Below are 14,868 nucleotides of genomic sequence, written 5' to 3' on the forward strand. Positions count from 1 at the left end.
ATGAAATGGCCCATGACTCAAGTTAGCTAAAGCTGATCTAAATGTTATGTCTTTGATTCCATTCCATGTCATTAAACTTTAGCAAATGTGCAGTTGAAGCATCAGTTTGACTTTAAATGCTTAGAAATTCCAAAGGATAGCTTCCCCTCCCTCTCTTTCCAAATTCTTTTTTTTTTTTTTTTTTTTTTGGTGGGGAGTATTGGGGATAGGAAAGTGGTGATGATTTGCACAATTTCTTCATGTGTTGTATTATATAAACTGTATGCATGAAGATTTTGATTCTGAGTTGTTTATGAAGGCCCTGATGCCTGTGTATGGCTTTAGTCATGTGAGCGCTGTATGCTTCGATTGACTTGGGTAGGATTCTGCTAATATGCTGTGCTTCGAGTTTTGCTGATGGATTACACCCTGCAAGACCCAGTCCTGGTGAAGGCAGCCTTCCTTTTTATTCTTGGCTGTTCTTTCTGCTGTTTAAAAATGCTGTCCTTGTGATGTGAGGTGATTTCCAAATGTTTTCCATTAAGTATTTTGAGCATACAACAGAAAATAGAAGAACTGATGAGGCTACATCAGGCTGCATGACATTGTGTTTGCCCGTGGGAGACTGCATGGGGCAGTTCCTGCAGTGCATGGACCAGTCACTAGTGCCTCTAGCTCACCTCTCTGGCACCTCTTGGAAAAGGCGAAGAGGGGAAGCTGTCCTGACACCATCTGGGAAGTAACTGAGAGAAATAAAGCAACTCACTTGGGTATGAGCAGGAAATTTAAGTGCAAAGCCAGCTCCTTTGGCTCTGAGTTCACATTTTCATGCTCCGATACTTCTTCTAATGTGGTTGTGAATGTGAAAGAGACAACCTGCCCCATATCAGTCAAACCCCCAGAATGACTGTGCAGGGCCTGCCCCCTCCGTGTCCCTCCCCCCCCATGCTGATATGACTGTGCTGTTATGTCTATCCCAGCTGCCATCCACCTTGTTTCTGAAATTGCTGCAAAATATGTCCCAGCCTCAGCTGCAATTCACCGCAGTTTTTGTAGTTATTAATGGCTGCATGAGGTACACAGCACAGGAGAACTTGGCCCTGCAGCAATATGAGTCCTACCTAGCATGAGTCAAGAGGCGTGACCCTGTCTCTATAGTGCTCAGTGTTTATGTCAGGATTTCATAGTGAAATGAGGAGGAATTTGTTTAACTCAGAATCATCCGGTTTGGGCTAGGTAGCTGTTGTGTGTGTTTTCCTTGACTGACTCACCCATTTCAAGATGCATTGAAGATCTGGCACTTTACACCTCAAATGCATATGATTCACAATTAGACAGCAGGGAATGTCAGCACAACACCAGTGTACTGATGCAGCCTACTTTAGCTCTTGCCCATTTGAATATAAAAGTGCATTCAGGGGATTCACAGACCGGACCTGCAACACTCTGTATGGTTCTCACTAGTCCTTCAGGGTGTGATATCCAGTAGCTTAGTACAGATATAAGCACAAACACAACTGCAAATAGCATCGTCTTTTGCCCACTGTTACTTACATGTGAAATTAAGAGCAAAAAATTTCCTTCTTCGAAGTTTGTTTTACAAAGTCAGATCAGTGGAGGCCCTAAAAATTTGTTTTATATGTTGGTCTTATAAACCTACAATAAATATAAGGTTCGCCAAAACTGTATTTGTGAAAATGTTCCCAGCTAATTTTAAAGGAAGCCCAACCTTCTAGGCCTAGGTATTTGTTATAAAGCAGGCTTTGCCTGCAAATAAATTAAGCAGAAGTCTCTTCCTCTCCTGTGGCAAAGTGTGTAGTCATGGTGACAGATGGTCTTGTCCAAGAGTCCAGGCTGCTTGTGCAGGTGAGCTGTTCAGGCAGGGATTATACTACCTGGATGGGCGAGAAGTGCTGTTCATACTTCTGTTGCTGATGTGTGGTAAGCTACACCCATAGAGATGCAGTGCAGAGTTGTGGAATTCAAATGGTAAAAGACCAAGAAATTAATTTCTTTTTCCTCATGAAAGCTCTGTATATTTAATATGTATTTTGGCTTGAAAGAGTCCTGTCCTTTGGCATGTATAGTTTAAAGCCAAAATAGAATATGTGAGTTGTTTAGACATCCTGACTCTGCTGACTATAGCACTGATGCCAGAGGTAGCTGATAGCTTCCTCTACCAAAAAAGTCTGCAGCCTGCTAGTGCCTTGCAGAAAGCGTGTTCTTGAAGATCAAAAGCCCAGTGCAACATCTTGCTAGCACTGCCAGCTGAGCTCTCCAAACTGGCTTTTGGAACTAAAGGAGAATACCTCTGCTGGGGTGCAAGCCTTCCCTGTGCTTGCTCAGCAGCAGCTCTATCATCGGAAGAGCTCCTGCGTCTCTAATTAGCAAGAGCTGTGCCTCTGTGCTCTGCTTTTTCAATTTCATAGTTAAAATTTCATCTGTAGGCTAATGACACTGATTTTAATCCAAACACGTAAAGAAATACCCAGTGAATTGCAAACTTAAATTACAATGCTGGAGGTGCATTTTGTAATAGGTGCAGTTATTACCTCTTGTTTCTTTCATCTGCACACATTACAGTCATGAAATTGAAATGTTTTGTGTGTTTCCAAAAGTAAATACAAAATATATGCATTTTTAAATTTTATTTTAATGCATGTTTCTCTTAACATATATTACTATTTGATTGTTTTTATCTCATTTGAATAATTTTGTCAGGAAATCATGGACTATATATTTGTGTTTCATTTTAAAATTATTATAAATAATTAAGCCATGTTCATTCTTTGTATGGAATGGCTCTAGATTTACTCCTGCAACCCTATCAGTGGAATTATTTTGATAAGTCAGTAAATTTCTTCATACAGGTTCAGGCACTCGAATTTTTAAAGGATTACCTGTATGACAACAATGGTAAATGGTAACCTCTGTGCACGCAACAGAGGTTTTTTATTATTTATTAAACAAATAAAACCAGCTATTTCCCATTTGATACTCATAAAACTAGCTAGAAACCCATCTGCCAAGTTCATCAGCTAAACAAAAGTGCCCAAACTAATTTCTAAGACTGTCCTATGAATGACTGAATGCAAGGGTTCAGTGTAGAGGGCAGTCTTTCATTTTTAATGGGAATTCAGAAGTGCATTAAAATAGCTCTCTGGATGGAGTTCTCGTTTAACTCTAGTGTTTCCAGTAGGAATACACATTAGGATGTAGGTTGCTTCTCTTTTCATGTTTGTCAGTCACAGCACATTTGTTCAGTTATATGCTATAGTGATTTCCCCCAAAACATTCCAGCTTCATTAGCAATTATGGGTTGTTTCCAAAGAGCTAGAAGTCCCAAAGTTGATAGTGACCTTACCGTCTTACAAAGCATAAATAATGAAAACCATTTCCCCTCCAAAGTGACGAAATTATAAAAGCAACCCTTTTTCCTTTCTTAAGAGTATGAAACCACGCCTAATGATCTTGGAGATGCCACAAATAATAGTAATCAAATCACTTCCACGGATGTTTCCAACAAAGAGAATGAAGATAGCATCACTGTAAGTATATGTGTTGTTTCCTGATCTATGATTTTTGTGAACTTCCTGGCTATAAAACTCATGAAGCTGCAGACACTGTAATAGGACCCTGAGCTACCAGAACACTATAACTACTAGTGTGTTGTGATCAAAACTCAGAAAAAAAAGGAAAAAAAAAAAGAACAATCAGTACTCCCCACTCATGTCCTCCCCCCATTTTTTTGAAAGAGTGAATCAATTTTCAGTTCAAGTAAAACTGTTATTTTATTTCATGCTTTTCTGAACAACTTAACTGTAATTTTTTTAGCCTAAGACTTTGCATTTAATTTTTAGTCAAGGAGAGCAACTCCTCATTTACAAAACAAAGACATGCAAGGTAATTTGAAGATTGTTGTTTGAATACCAGTCCTGGAGTCAGCTTCTCCTTAGAGAAAGGATGGGTTGCAACGAACTTTCAAAATCTAATTGTATGGTTTTAAAACATGATTTCTTGTAGGTTTTTGTTTTAATGATGTGTAATAGATTTTAGTAAAAGTGGCTGAATTGGTATGGGCTTCCTCCTTTGCTGCCTTGCCTCTCATGCTTTCCTGAACTGAAATGTTGGAAGCTGATAGTGGGTTACCAGCCTGGTTGACGTTGCAGCCTCCCTCCACCAGTGACTCTGTAAAGCAACAAGCAGTGGGGCGTGTGCATTCATGAACCAGAGAGCAAACTGTGAGCTGGGACACTGTGCTAAAAACTGGGAGGATCCAAAACATTGTCTCATCTGATACTGGAGTCATTGAACTGCTGAGGTGAGAAGGGAGGGATCTGTGGAAATCCGCTGGTCGAAGCCTTTAATCAAAGTGGGACCAGCATGGATCCTCATGTGTGTGTCCTCTCTGGTTTTGACGTCTCCAGTGATGGAGGCTTCCCAGCCACTCCAGGTAATTTTTGCCGGTATTCAACCATCTTCAGTAAATTTTTTTTCCTATGTGCTTTTCTTACGTGTAACATGCCACTTTTCTTGTAACGTGCCACTCTGCTGGAAGGGAAAGGGGTGATGTATGCTCCCTCCCACCTGCTTTGAATGTGTAGGATGTTGAAAAAGGTGTTCTTATAGCTGTCTGAATCTCTGCTCCCTGCAGAATAGAAGAAACCTCAACAAGAGTCTGTTTTCTGACTATTTGATCTGAGTTCCCAGTTGAAATGAATCTCTTTTCCTAACTGGATTAATCTGAATGTATGCTGGATATCTTTGAAGGTAGTTTACAAGTGCAAAACAAGCAGTTCTGTTTGTGTCCTCTTCTTTTTTAGGTGTATGTTGTAGTGGGAATTGCAGCATTGGTGTGCACTGGGTTAGTAATAACACTCATTATTCTGAAGTTTGGAAGACACTCCAAGTTTGGAATGAAAGGTAAGTGGGGGATTTTTTTATACCTTCCGGAACTGTTATGGGTTGTAGGAATTGATACTATAGGTGGTTGTTCTGGGAGCAGTCAAAATAGCTACATGAAATGCCATCACATTTAATTTTTTTTTTATTCATCAGGTAAGTAAGGGCAGAGGTAGATGTAGAGAGAGTGTAGAATTTTGAATGATAAATATTTTTTCTCTTTTGTTCTTATGACAAATCCCATTTCTCTGCCACCTTCTGCAAATCCCCCTGAGACACTTCCTGGAGTAAAATATTTCTCAAGACAGTGTAGGTAGGAAGAAGACAGGAAATGAAATTTATTTTGCTACAAGTTTGATAATAACAGTTTGATGAGGATCTATGCTGTATGTAAGAGGTATAACACAAGACAATACGACAATGTCATGTTAAGGTGATTCAAGAGGAAACAATGACAAGAGTGGAAGGTGCATTTGCAGTGGATCCTGTCAGATTCTGACAGATGCATTTTCTTGTGCTTCTTGGGGAGTAGCATCTGGAGGGAGTGGCGAGTACTCATGTCCCTGTGAAAGAGGAAAATCTCAGCCCTTTGTTTATTCATTTATTTATTTTACAGCCAGATGGAGGTATATATAACACAGAGGTACCTGCAACAACTCCGTTACCATATTATTTTACTGATATCATCAGTCTGTGACTGCTGATGTGAGTGAAATGGTATTAAAAAAAGAGAGAAATTTAAAAAAACCACTGCGTACTGAAGGAGATGAACTTTTGTTCTTAATATTGCGTAGATGAGGGTCTGTGGAGAATGTGGTGACTAATCTTCTGTTAACCTCATGTACTTCCTCTCAACTGTGCTTATGGCATAGTACCACATGGATGTATATTTTGGTAATCCTTATGTGCTCTTGGCAAGTGATCTTTTCAGAGATATCTACTGTATATTTTGTGTTCTTGTATTCTGTTTAGAGTAGATTTCCTGGAACAAATGAAATCTGAGCACAACAGAAACGTAGTCGGTGCAGATCAACTTGCTGGGATGGTAACCTTGTCTTTCACCTCCTTCTGATACGATACAGTCTCTGCTCTTTGGGATAGCATAAGAAGAGGACAATCATTTTGATATACTCTGAATAACAACACAAAGTCAGCAGGATAGAGCTGCAGTTTTGGCGGAAGGCTAGGAAAAACTTTCTGTGACTGAACAACAGTTCAGCGTAAATTTTACTTGTGTTTGAGGCTTTCCGAATTGCATTTACAGAGCTGAAGTAGATGGAAGCTAATTGAGAGAAACAATGAGAATTGTCTGTTGTTAGTTCTTTAAAGCTGAGTACTTGTTAGGTTTTTCCAGATGCGCATTAAATATTTCAATGCTATTGGAGAAACTAGGAAGTAAACTCTACCCTGAGGGAGAATGCACGAAGTTCTGTTTTGTGTGGTAGTGTTAAGTTACCTTCCAGGATGCTATTAGTTTTTTAATATCTTAAGCTACAACTCTTCTCACAAAAATAATGCACTTGCCTAATCAGTAAATTTGACCTGAGTAGTTCTTTGTTGCAGAATTGTCCATGTAGATCATATTTTCATAAGGATGTATTTTGTGGAAATGACTATATGAAATAATGAAATGGCAGCAACCTCATATATATTGTTTATTTTTAAATCTGACCAGTGATGGTTAGGAAAATCAGTAAAATGAGTTTACAGTTCAGGTATACCCCTACAAAAATTAATTACAGTCATGGTATGTGTGGTAATGGTGAAATGTCACTGTGAGCTACAAATAACTCTTTAATGTTTCATTATAAGGGAGTGACTTTCACTTGTCCCTTAAATGGACCTCAGACTTCTCCAAAGTGTGCGTTCACACCTCAGCTTCACACTGTGGATTTATCCATAGTCCAAAGTCCCAGAAACTCTCTCTCCCTTTATCATTATCAGTATTATTGAATTGACCCGAGATTAGATTTTTATAGATATGCAATACCCAGACTAATAAGAAAATACTACCTGCTCTGAAAAGCCTGCAGCATGTGTTGAGAATTCATATAAACAACCTGGTGTGTTTGAACATAAGAAAAATAAGGCAAAGATGGCAAGAAGGTTTTTTTTTAATCATTGTTGGTCAGCAGAATACATTTAAAATGTGTGTCTTGGAATTTGTGAATAAAAGGATCAAGCCAGCTACCTGAGAACTCCTTGAATCATTTGCAATTGAATTTAGTGACAGCAAAATTAATCCAAACTGCATAAAGACAATGTGCTGTAGTGGTAGTTTAATAAACAGTCTTAACAGGGAGGTGGGAAGGAGTGAAATATCCAGATTACCGTGGAAAATATTTATAAAACAAGATTTAAAAGTCCTCTCTAAATTTAATAACTATTTTATATTCATAAGAAGTAACTTCCTGAGTTATATCAAGCAGAAATGCATGAAAGGCTGTGCTTCATTTTTCTGTTACCTTCTGAGAACACAATGTGGTCACTTCGGACACCTTGTCATTAAGCATCTTCCCACCCTTCTTTAGCAAGCAGTTTGGAGAAAAACTCCAAATAGTTACTCAGTAGCTGGAGCAGTCAGACTGGCACCAATGGTATTTTACATGCAACCATGTATATGGAAAGACTGTTCCACTGAAAATCAGAAAAAGAAATGTGTATATACCCAATCAGCACTGTCTGTGCCATAGGAAATGTGAGGGATGAAATTTTCATCTCGTTGAGGTTCTCAGCAGGCATCTGTAGGTTCTGTAAACATTGTTTTACACCTCATGTTTTTAAATGCCAGTTGGTCCCATCTTTTACATGGGCATCATTTGCCCATTTCTTAGACTGTGTCCTTGCTGAGTTCTTCTGCGCTTAAAGAGCTCGAGCGTAGTTGGAATGTGGGACTGACAGTGATAAGAGTCCCCAGAAAGAGATGTGGAGCAGGCAGTTGTGTCTGAGCTATGCTGCCTCAGAGCTGCCCATACCTAGAAGCACTGCTTATGCTGAGGAGCTGCTCAGCCTGCCACAGAGCTCACATTCCCCGTTGTCTTCTTTTCCTTACCGGACAGAGCAGAAAAGCTCTTTATGTGTTAGGGAGTATCAGGTCCTCTGGGAGCTTCTAGTTCTTTGGCAGTACTGATCAATCTCTTATTAAGATCTCTCAAAGAGTTGTATAAAAATTGTTATTTTTTTTTTTACTTTTCTCTATTCATTTGGTATATGTAAGGTAAGAGAATAAGTTGGTATGTGTTAATTTCACTCAGTTACCTTTCCAAATTGTAGTCATAGAGTATTTTTACAGGTAAGGAGGGCAAGCAAAGCACTCATTCACCACCACTAACAAAATGTAAACATTTTGTTTGTGATGTTCTGTATTCTGATTGAAGTTGGATTGTCCTGTTTGAAGCAAGCAATTGTTTTAATTCTTGCCTTGCTTCTTTTTAGTCTGTCTTTTAGAGCTAGAGAAGATAGGAGTTTCTGATTATTGACTTTGGGAACAGTATTAGTATAGAACAGATCTTTGATCAGTACTAGAAGAGACTTAAAATAGGGTGAGTAGAAAAATCTCTCATGTTGTGCTAGACTTCCTGACTTCTCTTGCAGAATTGGTCAGAGTAATTGGTGAAACATAATTCTATTTCACTGCTTGTGTACATTTTAAACACCTTCTTATACAGAATCTGTTTGACAACAGCTTTGTATGAAAAGCTGCTTTTCGTTCCTTGAATCTGGAGGTGAGGTTTTTAGACCCTTGCAAGATGCAGCATAAATGGTTAATTTCTTAAATGCATTTGTTAAGACTTGTGAGCTGCTCTTACAAAACACTTTGGCTTGCTTGCTGGGGGATGTGAAAGTGCTCATGGTGGGAATTCAATGAAAGCTGCCAAGACAGCTCTTACAGTTTTGTGTGTATTTCTGACTCCATCTAACCAGCTTATGAAACTGAAAAATAACAAGGGACCTGAAGTAGAGAGGGCAAGGGAGTGTTTGTGAACTCCCTGAGAGGATTTGTGGAAGAGTAATTCTAGTCCTGTTTTATTCTACTTTCCATGTTGAAAACTCAATATAAGTAATCAAATGGTTGCAGCATAACCAACCCAGCAGACAGTTCGCATATGTTAATAAAGCCACTGAGCATGAATGGAAGTGTAGAGGAAACCGATGGAAAGTAAATTAGTGGATAAACTTTAGAACATCATCATTAAGTTAAAAGGATGAAAACATTTTTGTTATTTGAACTGTAGTAAATTTTAGCACAATATGTCTCTATTCCAGTGACAAGGCAGTATCCTTGCTGCTCCTTGCTTGCTAGGGAAGTTGGAAGTGGATAGTTACGGACAACAGTATTATCGCAGCAGCCTTACTGTAGAGGTAAATGGAGTTTGTGTAGGTTTTACCAAAATCATAAAGGAAAGGGAAGCCACTCTTATCCAAAGCAGCACCTTTTGTCCTTTAAGAAGTTAATAAATAGCATTTGACAGAAGTAGAGGAAAATCTGTGTACTTAATCCATGTGGGGTGAGAGGAGTTTTTATTTCTGTGTTCGTAGGAAGTTTCTGTCAGTGCTTTGAGCTGTGTGCTGTAATGCAAAGTGCAAAGGTGAGAGAACAAATAGTCTGAAATTCGCATTATACTTAGGCAGTACCAGTTATCCTGTCTGTGGGCTTGGGTGTAATGCTTTGAAAGGTGCTTCTCCTTCCCCGAGCACTCTCTGAACTACCTACCATGTCTAAATGTAAGTCCTGACTATGAATGCTTCACCCCTTTCAAAGTCTTGCAAGTCTGTGCAATTCAGGGTACAGAAATTTGCCTTTCTGTGATTAAGTTATGAGACTGTTCAGGTTGATCTAAGAAAGAAAACTGTCCCTTTTAGGACACCCCAAAATACTACATTTCCTTCAAGTCCTTGCTAGCTGCTTCTTGTCTTTTTTGAGTATAAGTTTAAAATTTGGCCTCTCAATGAGGATGCCGTTCTCTTTTATCAAGCTGATTAAAAGTTAGGAACACACCCATGTGTTTAGCCTACCAAGGTCGAAATTGTATTTTCTCCTACTTCTTGATAGCTTTTTCTCTCAGGTGATTTCTGTAACTTCTGCACTGAACCCTGAATGTCCTTGAAAACTTTTAAATAAAGGCACTGGTTATTCCAACAGGAGCACACTGATAGTCCAAGAATGTTTTTTTTTTCTTTGTATGTCATTCACTATATTCTATTTGCTTGTAAACTCTCGTTACATTTTGAGTTTTGGCCCAAAAGAAGCACACAGGAAGGCAGCTTGGAACTCATCTCATTTGCTGCATATTTCTCAGCTGTCTTACCGTATTTTAGTTTGGCTAAGAAACACTGTACAAAAAGCAAGGTAAGAGCCTCCTTAAAAAGCAGTATTGTCATTCTGACACAGTGATGTGACATAATGACCAAAAGACTTTAACCCTCATTTACCCATATTTACATGACTTCAAATACAGTGCTGTCTAGGTGAAAGTGGAGTGCTTTACCATTCTGTCTGACATGTAACCATTTATTGAGGCTTTTGCATATTCTTTTGGCTGTATTTTTAGGGCCATCAAGAAACATTTTTCCTGTCTTGCTTGTCTGTAAGCATATAGCAAATGGTCATTGCTTTTCTGCTTTAATACATTTTGTTTGACTTGTTATTGGTGAGGGACTGATTCCAAGCTACTTAAAAAAACTTCCTGCTTCATTCACATTGGTGGTTGAAAAATTCAGATTTAGGAGAGTTTAGATGACTCTGAAAGGTTTGAAGTACTGATGTGGGAAAAGGGAGAGCTGTTCTGTTTATTTTTAACTCATGCATCACATGTCTGGCTTAAGCAATTGGCTTACTTATAGAGTAGGAGAAGGGTGAAATGCCGTTAATATGCTAACACTTTTATTCCTTTTAATTCTATACTGATTACAAAATAGAAGCTTTTATCTTCTGCAAAAACCTGCAGTTTGACAGGTGTGATCCAATGTTCAAATTGGTCTGCAATAAGCTTCTAGCAGTAATGGCTTCCTGGACAATTTTGCCTTGTTTGACAGATAATTCAGAAGATCATTTTGTAGCTTGGGAACACACTGTTTGACTTTCCTCAAGTCACTGAAATACTGAACTTTTTGAGTTTTCATCTATACCTATAGAAGTGCTTTTGTGCTGTGTTGTACCTACCTAAATGCCAATTCTGTGGGTGTCAGTCCTTTAGTGTCTATAGAACATTCCATTATTTAGTCAATGAGCAGAATATAAAAGAGAGATCAATTCATATGAGTCAGTGTCATAAAATCAGATGTAGAGAAACATGAATGTGCTCAAATCTACAGTATTTTTAGTGAGTAGACAATGTAAAGGCAACGATGATATTGCTCATCTGAACCACACACAAGGAGCTGTTTTTATTATTTGACAGTCATTCTAATCCCTGCAGTCATGGGCAGATCATACAAATTGTCTGTCTTAGGTGCACCATTTTTTTAATGGGGGCAGTAATATTACTTTACTACATGAACATTTGGAAGACGGAGTTGTTAATGCTTTTAAGTACCTTACTTTGAAGAAGCAAATTTTTATTAAGTACTTTTAAAGAATGAAAGTTTGTATTAACTGATCCATGAAAGTAATTTTGCATAAAGGATTTTACAAAGACCTTAAGATATTTAAGCCACCATTCTCTTGTGTTTCAGTAAATAAAAGAGCATTGTTTCTTAAAGCATTGTACTGGGTCCGTGTCACCCTATCAGAACATACTATTGGGCATAGAGTTCCATTGTTATAATTTATATAAAATTTGGTCTCTAGGACTCAGATGTCTGTTTTGGTCTGCTACTGTTTTTCCTGAATCCAAACTGAAGTGCAAGATACAAGAGAGGAATGTAGCTCTGTTTCTGTAATAGGAACAAGCAATGGATGACATGCCTCATCTATGAAAAAGGATTTATGAAGTGTCATAGTTTGACTCGTCCAGCCTCCCTCTGGGGCTGGAAATGGTTAATCCCAAGTGAGTTTCTGATGCAGAGCCAATAGAAGGCTGCAGTACACTCCTGTGAAATTACCATATTTCATAGGCTGGAAGAGAAGGCTTGTTGGCCTAGTTGGAAATTAGAAGCAGGAGACAGCAGAGGGGCCGGTGGGCTCCTCTGTCGGGGCCCAGGCCTCTCCTCCCCCCCAGCCAGGCCTAAGGGCTGGCCTGGCGTGGCATTGGAGCGGCTGGGGCTGAGCTGGGTCCCTGGCCAGAATATGCAGCAGCAAGAGAGAAACTCGCGAGGAGTTTCCAGGATGGCCTTGCTGCCTTCCCTCCCTGCAGGGGAGGGGTGGTGAGGCTGGCTGGGCCCTGCGGCAGCCAGGGAGGGCACTTGCGGTGCCAGCAGCAGCAGCAAAACACGGCAGGGAGTGGAGCAGGCCTGGAGTGGCCCAGATGGTACCAGCGGCCATCTGGAGCTGGCCGGAGAGACAAGGGGCCCTCCAGCTGGGAGAGAACTTGCAATGGAGTGAGCCTCTGCAGACTCGCAGCAGCAGCAACTACTCAGACCAAAGCAGTAAGAGAGAGACGGGCAGAGGGAGCCTGGAGATGCCCTGTGTGAGGTTTGGACCAGGGCAGCTGAAACAAAGGACACAGGGGATAGCCCCCCCCAGGTTGCTGCCGAGCTGATGCCTGCAACTGAGACAGAGCAGAAAAAGTCTGCTGGAACATTTTCAGGGTAAGAACTGAACCAAAAACCCCCAAAACGTTCTGACCCGGGGAGCTTGATGCCCAGGGACAGGGACTTCCATGGAACGGAGAACAACGACTGTAAGCTTTAACTTCCTACTCTCCATGGTATGACCATTGGTGAGGTGAGTTTTGTTGCTGCTCGCAGTCCATGGATGAGACCCTCGATTTGGAATTGAGGGGCAGAGTAGGGGTGAGAGACCCCCCCACATTGTAATGAAGAGAAAGACAGATTTTCCAACTGTGACAAATCGGAACTGCTGCCTTAAAAAGGAGAGACTGTGCTGCCCTTAAAGTGAAAAAGACTTCTTCATTCCTTCTGGACTTTGTGGGGGGAAAGGAGGATGGTTTATGTAAATATATTGTTTTACCGTAGGAGAGATAGGATTGTTGTATAGATATATTGTTCTATAGTAATTATTGTGTTAGTAATAAATTTTAATATAATTCCCCTATGCTGAGTTGTACCTGTCTGAAAACTTCTCTCACGTTGGAGCAAATTGTGGGTGCTTGGAAATTGGCTTTTTGGGGGCTAAAACCACCACATTTTTGGTGGAGAATGCAGGTATCAATCCCGCTACCTCTCGCTACCCTCGGGCTTGGGGCCCCTAGGCCACCCTCTCTCCTCGTGGTCTCTAATTCCAACTGCCCCAACAGCTTCTCTTCCAGCCTATTAAATATAGATTTTTGCAGAGGTGTTATTAAGTTTTTGATTGGCTCTGCATTGGAAGTGCCACTCTGGAATTAACCATTTCCAGCCCCAGGGGAACTGAGCGAGTCAAACCACGACATGAAGATAACTCAAATTTGAAGCTGGAGAATTTTTAGTGGTGATGGTGCATTTGACTCTGATTTCCTTTGGTTGCAAAATTTAAACTCAGTTGTAATGATTGAGGCAGAAAAGAGGTTTTTAACTTGCTGAGAGCTTTTCGTGATGCAAACTACTATACTGATATTATTAACACTAATATTATTAACAAAGGAAAATGATCTGAGGCCTCAAGTCTCTTACTAGTAAAATTATATGGAAAGAAGTGTAAACAAGTACTTGTATTTCACTCCCCCTCCCCCAGAACAAGATACAAGCAGGTGATGAGATGAAGGAGTGCACATGTATATGATGTGCCTGAAGTGAAATGGAGAACTGGGGAGATGCTGACTAGAGAACAGCTTAGAGACAAAATGGAAAGAGACTGAAAAGAAGACTATAAATGTATTCAGTAGAAATAAGGAAAGTTGAAAATCATGGTTGCCGGGGCTCCACCTTGTTATGGGCTTAGGCACACAGAAATAGCGGAGCTCCTAGATCAATGTAGTGACAGATGAGAAGAATCAGTCTTGAAGGTGTAAACTGCAGAGACCCAACCCCGTGTTTAGTCTACATCTATAGTTGCTTTATAACTCTTTATTTTACAGACCCAGAGTTTCTCCCTTAGTTTTTTATGTACAAAGGGTGAACACTCACCTGTTTTTATATGAACTTTTGCCCATAATGCAGGTCACACTGTTTTGGGAATGCATTACTTTGTGAGGGCAAATTGTGGCTTAGTCCATGAAGAATTTTAGACAAAAGTGAGATTGGATGTAGGAGGAAATAGGAGAATGAGAGAAATGAGAGGTGGGGGAGAAGGTAGATCATCATAATGATATGCTTACCTCTAATCAGAGTGAAGAAGTAATCAGATGTGGGGACCGAATAGAAAGAATGAAAAGGACCAAAGAATAGCAAAGCCAGCCTATGTTAAAGAATACTTATAGCCAGCCTCTATCTGTCTATCTATCTATCTATCTATCTACCTACCTACCTACCTATTTTTGAGTGGCCCCAGTTCTCCAATGATTTAAGCATCATTTACTATGAAGTACATATGTGCTTGGTTTTGATCACCGTTTGAGAGAATGTTGAGGGTAGGCATGCTAGAAAACTGGATGCTAAAATACAAGCAGTTCTTAAACAGTATAGGTGGTGACATGTATAGTAGATTGAAGGTATTCCTGGTAGAGATGAGGTCCCTTGTGTGATCTCTAGCTAGGAAAAAGGCTTATAGGGAAATGACTGACAGCAGAGGCTTCTCCTGGAGAGGCCTTTCTACGGACCCCAACAAGAGGCTGGTGGGCACTCTGAGAGTGTCTAGTCCAACACTGTTCAAAGCAGGGTAAGCTGCTGTGGCCAGCTAGAATTGAATATCTCCGAGGGTGGAGGCTCCAAAACCTCTCTAGGCAATGTGTGCCAGTGTTCAATCACCTTGGGTACATTTTTTTTCCCTCCTTATATTTAATGAAATTT

General features: G+C 40.0%; 1 protein-coding gene across 9 annotated transcripts in view; it reads left to right on the top strand.

The window, feature by feature from the left end:
• Positions 1-14,868, top strand: part of NTRK2 (neurotrophic receptor tyrosine kinase 2) — a 208,986-nt gene that overhangs the window by 53,531 nt on the left and 140,587 nt on the right. For all 9 annotated transcript variants that reach the window (XM_027634775.1, XM_027634776.1, XM_027634778.1 and 6 more), the window contains exons 10-11: positions 3,427-3,527; positions 4,803-4,902. In XM_027634775.1, the coding sequence (XP_027490576.1) occupies positions 3,427-3,527; positions 4,803-4,902 (201 nt within the window). The remainder of the gene's footprint in view (positions 1-3,426; positions 3,528-4,802; positions 4,903-14,868) is intronic.

This window comes from Corapipo altera, unplaced genomic scaffold (genome assembly GCF_003945725.1).
Source record: "Corapipo altera isolate COAL_440 unplaced genomic scaffold, ASM394572v1 61411, whole genome shotgun sequence".
NCBI lineage: Eukaryota > Metazoa > Chordata > Aves > Passeriformes > Pipridae > Corapipo > Corapipo altera.